At 33.3% G+C, this 6,946-nt stretch overlaps 1 protein-coding gene across 1 annotated transcript; it reads left to right on the top strand.

Moving 5' to 3' along the window:
- The first annotated feature begins 344 nt into the window (after nucleotides 1–344).
- On the top strand, nucleotides 345–6,541 carry LOC123534123 (putative methyltransferase-like protein 7A). The gene is made up of 2 exons (XM_045316211.2): nucleotides 345–931; nucleotides 3,401–6,541. The coding sequence occupies exons 1-2, from the start codon at nucleotides 425–427 to the stop codon at nucleotides 3,638–3,640; spliced, it is 747 nt and encodes a 248-aa protein (XP_045172146.1). The 5' UTR covers nucleotides 345–424; the 3' UTR covers nucleotides 3,641–6,541.
- Nucleotides 6,542–6,946: the final 405 nt, after the last annotated feature.

The following is a 6,946-nucleotide window of genomic DNA, read 5'->3' as shown; positions in this document are numbered from 1 at the left end:
AACGTTGTGTAAAATTGGGTAACAGACGAAAAACATAAAGCAACAGCAAAAATCAAGGAAAAAAGAAAAGGCGATTAAAATGCAGTCTTGTCTCAACAATGAGTTATTATACTTACCATAAATAAGAGCATTACAACATTTTAATGCGTCAATATGCTGTGTATTAGCAAAAGGAATTGGAAACATCTGTACATGTTTTAATTCGGTTAACCACTATCATTTCATTTATGTTTAAATGGTTATTTTACTGTTCGACATGTAAAACTGCAAAGAATTATTGTGCACGCACTGCATGCATTATCTATTATCGGTTGACCTTCACATGTTTAGTGTTTAAGTACACGCACTAACGTCTAGACTTTAGTTGATATCGAGCCGTAGAACAGTTAGGATAATACGAATATTATATATTACGTAAGTGACAATGACGACCGAAAAAAGTGATGCTCAGAATTTTAGTTACTACACAATTGCTTCCATATGTGCAGTTTTAGGACTATTCTGGTATTTCCGCCGAACTATATATCAGAAATACTTCGCGTGGATTATGCATATTTTCGCTTCTAAAGTTTACTTTGACAGTTTAAATGATATGAAGGTCAACCTTTTTCAATGTGTGCATGATTATAAGAATCAACTGGACAAAGACTTGGCCGTTCTGGAAGTTGGAACTGGGTCAGCAACTAATTTGACCTACTTGCCACCTAATACGAAGCTCGTTTGCTTAGATCCGAATCCACAATTTGAGAAATATGCAAAGGAACATGTGAAAAAGGAAGGCAGTTCATTGTCCGTAGATTTCGTACATGGATATGCCGAGAAATTGCAATTTGAAGATGAATCATTCGATGTGGTAGTGTGCACGCTTGTTTTGTGTTCTGTGTTGGATATGAAGAAATGTTTGCAGGAATTCAAACGAGTTTTGAAACCGGTATCTAAACATTATTTTACAACCATTATAGTACAAATAAAGAAAACATACTAGTCTATAAGATCACTTAAACACACGGTAAATATGACAATAAATGAATGAGTTGGGTTTTACGGCGAATCGACACAAAAATGTCATATATTGCCGAGGGTAAATATGACAAATAAATGATTTTTGCTTTGTAGTATTTTAGTAAGCTTATTAACATCTTTAAAATCATCCGCAGGAAAATTGTGCAAACTTTCTTTACTTTTAGTTTATATCATGAAATGTATGATAACATGTGCAAATTGTTCAAATTTCTTTAGACATTGAAACAATAAAATAAACATGCCAATATACTTAAAAGATAGGCTTATCTGGACTTTTATATATCACATACTCGTCTTCACACTCTATGTAGTTCTAAGGTGTATTCTGAGATTTACAGATGTTTTTCGGCGAACGCCGTCTAAGAACGAATTCGTTACCTATGCCACATGACTTCAGTTTGCAAATCAAACTATTTGATAACGCATTATAGATAATTTATCAAAATGGAAGATTTATGCAACACTCTGCCTGACTGGACGAGAGTGTCAATTTCTTTCAGTCTGTTGATTGTGCTACGCTGAGTGAAATGTAGACAAAGCGTTTTTCCTAAATGACGCTGTTCACAGATTTAAAGCTAACTTTGGCTCAGTATATTTAGCAAGAATATTGATATATCTCAAAATGATAAGTAAGTTTAATAAATATGATAAAAACATGTTCAAATACCAACATATATCAATTTAAAGAAAGAGCTGAATACGGTCTGCGTATCACATGAATAAGGGTGTGATAAGAGTCTTTTATGTAGAGAAGTGCTTTTTAAAAGATTTTCCTTGTTACAATTGTCGTCTGTATATGAAAAGGTTTCTTGCTTTTGTGACTTATTCAGATTGCATATTAAAATGAGTACTTGTTTGCTTTGATATATTTGCATAAATTATTTGACTGATTTATTATATATGAATATTTTTCTTTAGTATGGTATGCAAATATTGAACTCAGTTGAAATCTGTTTTATTATGTATATGCTATATAATGACTGAATCTCATTACACTGAAATGAAGGTACGCTGCATACAGTTTATCTATGTGATAGACTACGGTCAAACTTTGCTTATGAATCAGAAATATTGAAATAATTACAAATGTATGTTTTGCTTGACCTTCACTTTTTTATAGGTGTGACGTCATTGTCCAAAGATTCATGAATAGCGAATATGCATTTGTTAAAGTGGGATCAGTTGGCCTATTTTAGAAATAAATAAAAATAATAAATAAACAAATGCTTTAATTGATTTTTTCTCATGTATTCTAATCAAACTTTATTAGTTACAATGCATTTGGAAGAAGTACGTATCTACACACTTCTGTCCATTTAACAAGGCTTGCTCAGTTGATTAAAGGGTCAGTATGTCAAAGGTCAAGGTCACAGGGGCCTGAATCTCAAAATATCTTGAGAACCACTTGATCCAGAACCTTCAAACTTGATAGCATGATTTGCCTAATGAAGAAAATGATCTTTATTGTTTTGGATACAGTAGGTTAAAGGGCATTGTCACCTGGACCGAAAACGTAAAAACTTTGTCCCCCAATAACTTGAGAATCGCTTGACTTACAACTTTCAACTTTGGTAGCATGCTTTGGTTTAATAAAGTAGAATACCCCTATCGTTATTTTGGTCAGTATGTTATAGGTCAAGGTCATAGGAAACTGAAATTTTCTGCAGGGTAACTTGAGAATCACTTGGCCAAGAACCTTTAGACTTCATACCATAATTGGGTTTAATGAAGTAGAAGACCCCTGTTGTTTCTGGTGTCAGTAAATCAAGGCTCAAGGTCATAGGGGCCTGAACCTTGAAAAACGTTCCTACTAATATACTGAGAACCTTTTGACCCAGTATCTCCAAACTTATAGCACGATTGGGCTTATAAAGTTAATTGCCTCCATTGTTTTAGGGGATAGAAGGTCAAAGTTCAATGTCATAGTGATCACAGACTGAAAATGTGACAACATATCATGAGGGCATACCCGTTTTACAAACAGCTCTTGTTTATCATAAGTGTTTTGTGATGAGATATTTTACCTTAGCGGTGTCAAATTGCAAAATTCATGTTGGAATTATTTTAATGTGTGTCACTTTTAACACTTCTGCTGAAAAACAACTACTTTTGATCATTCTTATTTACCATAGGATATGGGTTAGTTACTTAAATAACTGCGTCGTAGCTTAAAACTCTTTCAAATGGGTTAAGGTATTGAAATGAATAAAATAGTATGATAGCATAGTTCGATTTTTCAGTAATTTTGACATCTTATTAACAAATTGAATAGAAAATTAGAAATGTTAAAACATTAAATGTTGTGTTAGAAGATGTGTTTATATATCTTTGTTGTTCAAAGCAATTAATTGTATTATATTTCTATATTATGTTTCAGGGCGGAAAATATGTTTTCATGGAGCACGTGGCATATGAAGACAAAACCTCTTGGACGTGGACGTTTCAATGGATGATGAATCCAGTGCAGCGGTATCTCTTCGATGACTGTGAGACAACACGAGACACGGAAACCTACATCATGGCAGCCGGATTTTCAGATGTCAGTCTGAAACGTTGTGCTCCTGAAATATTTGCTGTATGGTACAGACCAACCATTCTTGGAGTAGCCACAAAATAGAATAAATTAAACGGCAATAAAAGATCTTTTGTTATTTGTAGAGATTGTCAAGTATATCGGAATTTTAATACTGATTTTCTACAAATATTTTAATCAAGTTTGCTCTATTATTAACATCCAAACATTCAAACAGACCGGTGACAATGTTTAGAAACGTCATCGTGTTGTTGCAGAAAGCGTGCTTACTAACTTTAATGGTTATGTGTCTAACAAAACGTACATGTCTACATTATGTCTGACAAATAGTTACCACTTTTATCACTTTGTCAATAAATTCTAATGTCTTTGTTTTTACCGACCAATGCATTTTAGATCGCCATTTCTACAAAAATAGCGTTTTCTGACATTGATATTGTAAAATCGTTCAAAGTGCTATTCCACATTATTCTACACTGTTTTCGCCAGTAATTGATATCATAATTTAAAATCTTAAACGCTATCTATCAGTATTTCAAAAAGTTTTGAAGGCTTGTTAAATTCAGTAATAGCCTTTATCATGTTACAATGTACGTCATTTATACACCATTGTGCTTGTGCAAATACGTAGAACAACTGCACTTCTCTTCTAGTTTTAACAAATAAATATCCCTAAACTTGAACCTATCTTGTGCAAACCTTGACCCGCCATAATACCCCTGTCTGAGTTAGTACAAATAAGTTGTTTTACAAGTATTTAAAGCGGCTCGTTCACAAGATTTATAATTCTTTTCAAAATAGTTTTCCACAGTTTCGGTACAAAATTGGATAACTAATACTGAAGAATACTGAAGTAAGTGAAAACTGCTGGAAATGATTTGATGTTGATGCTTTGAGAAATTTTAAACGCGTCGAGGGTGGTTAATTTTTTTAAAAAATGTTGTTGTTGTTTTTTTGTACTTTGCAGGGATACTTCCAGTTATTTTCAGTATTTGTTGTTAAAGAACCGCATGGTTTCACAAGAGATTTGCGAAAGTGGTTTTGACTTTAAGACTAGTACAGACCAAGATCACCCTGCACGTCCGTGATCATGGTCTGCACTGTTCGCTATTCAATCTGTCAAGTTTCAGTAAAGATCACTTGGAATAAGAGGTGGAACTGTCCAAAATGAATGATGGACCAGTCAATTTTAGAAATTTGGCAAGGTAAAGGTTAAAGATGTAGTATGCTCATCCTCCATTTTAAAGCTTTATAAAAAGATATTGACTTTTCCTATCATAAATATACTCATCACACTGCTTGTAAAAATCCATATATTTAGTGGTTTTATATTTTTATTCTGTATGCTTTTATTAAAATTGCTGTATTTCAAACCTAACATGTGTTATTGTTCATACACGCTTACATGTTTAATTTGTTTTAACATGAATATTGCGGTGTATATGTTCATAATTTCAAATGACAAGCTTTAGTTTGTATATCTTTAAATACCTCCGGTTCGTTTCAAGAAACCTTATGTTTTAAGTTCGAACTTAATACCATACGCGCGTTACGTTATAAATAATTTGCAAGTTCTTACCAAAACTGTTTATCTGTGAATTTAAAAGCAGTATTTTAGGTGATGATCTAAAACTTATCTTTTAAGTTAAAGTTTGGAAACACTATTTCAATATATATAAATAGGCATTTAGTTAGAATCTCAGTTGTATGTATAGCCCGCCCTATTAGCTCAATACGGGCAGAGCAGATCTGCGGATCGCGGGAACGTGCGTTCGATCCCCGGGCGAGGCGTATGTTCTCCGTGACGATTTGATAAAAGACATTATGTATGAAGTCATTTGTCCACCACCTCTGCTTCATGTGGAGAAGTTGGCAGTTACTTACGGAGAACAGATCAGCACTTGTACAGAATCCGGGAACACTGGTAAGGTTAACTGCCCACCGTTACATAACTGAAATACTGTTGAAAACGACGTTAAACCCAACAATTGTATATTTATCAAAGTAACGTTTGGGGTTACAAATGAATTTTCTTATTTCGAACAACACTATTTTTAAGGAGATTGGACACAGAATGAACCCAGTTTCCAAACAACTTTTGTAAAATTTCAGTCAAACATGTTTTAATACATTGTGTATCCATATATTTGCAAACTCTAGAATTATATCGTATATGCTTCGATTTTTTCTTTTATTTGATAGTTAAACAGATATTTGGAAGGTGTATGCAGAGTGTCTTTAACATGAATTATATCAAACTAACGTACTAATGATATCCTAGAAGTAATGACTCCTACAAGAATGTGTTTTCACTTGGAACGTTTAACTGAAATGTTTAATATTGCTGTTATAGCTGACATGGCCATAGATATCGGCGTGTTGGATTATTATAATTCTGTATTAGTGTGTGAAACTGTGTGTCATATGTCAATGAAAATTTAATTTGAATTTGCTATAAGAAAAAAGTAGTTTCTTTCTTGTTTTATAAAAGATAAAAGATTGTAATTGAAACAACTGCGTAATTACAACAAAATTTTTACGTTGCTTGGGAAGTCTTCAAATATTTTGCAAACTGTTTAGGAAGTGACTAAAAAGGCAAAAGAGACATTAAAATATTTTGCAAACTGTTAAGGAAGTGATTAAAGGGCAAGAGAGACATTCAGATATTTTGAAACTGTTAAGGAAGTGATTAACAAATGCAAGAGAGACATTTAAATATTTTGCAAACTGTTCAGGAAGTGATTAACAAAGGCAAGAGAGACATTCAAATATTTTGCAAACTGTTCAGGAAGTGATTAACAAAGGCAAGAGAGACATTCAAATATTTTGCAAACTGTTAAGGAAATGATTAACAAAGGCAAGAGAGACAATGGATATGATTATAACCTGCCACTCTGTTTCCCTCTAATGTTTATCGCTTTATCATAATGTAATTTATAAAGGTAACCATAATACCCTTACCATTAAAATACAGTTATGACACAAGTCTTTGTTCTTTGTATCCTGTACATTGGGCATTGTACATATGCAACTTTGTACAAACGGGGTATGTACACTGGGGGAATTCCGGCTCTAGTAGAATAGCTAGACGTTCAAAAGAGTGCTCTGGAATTCAATTCTGTTCAGAATTTAGTTCCGACCGTCCCATCAAAACATGTGGTGTGAATAGAATCATTACATTAATGTGCATTACAGTAATCACTGTGTCTAATCGTTTGTATATACAATCGTTATGCAGAGTACGTATATCTAGGACTATGAAGAGCGCCATAAATGTATGGCTTCGAACAAGAATAGATCTTTTTTCTGATACCTTTAAGATTATTGTCATGAATGACAAGGTGTGCTCATGTCTTTGCGGAAAACACATTGCTGTTCGCATGCGGTTTG

The sequence above is a fragment of the Mercenaria mercenaria genome, chromosome 12 (genome assembly GCF_021730395.1).
Source record: "Mercenaria mercenaria strain notata chromosome 12, MADL_Memer_1, whole genome shotgun sequence".
In the NCBI taxonomy this organism is placed as follows: Eukaryota; Metazoa; Mollusca; class Bivalvia; order Venerida; family Veneridae; genus Mercenaria; species Mercenaria mercenaria.
This window is presented reverse-complemented; position numbering and strand designations above follow the sequence as displayed.

What these genes read in the sequence shown, in the direction of transcription:
- LOC123534123 (XM_045316211.2), top strand. Translation starts at nt 425, where the DNA reads ATGACGACCGAAAAAAGTGATGCTCAGAATTTTAGTTACTACACAATT. An exon ending in TCAAACGAGTTTTGAAACCG is followed by an intron (nt 932 to 3,400) that starts GTATCTAAACAT and finishes ATTATGTTTCAG; the next exon opens with GGCGGAAAATATGTTTTCAT.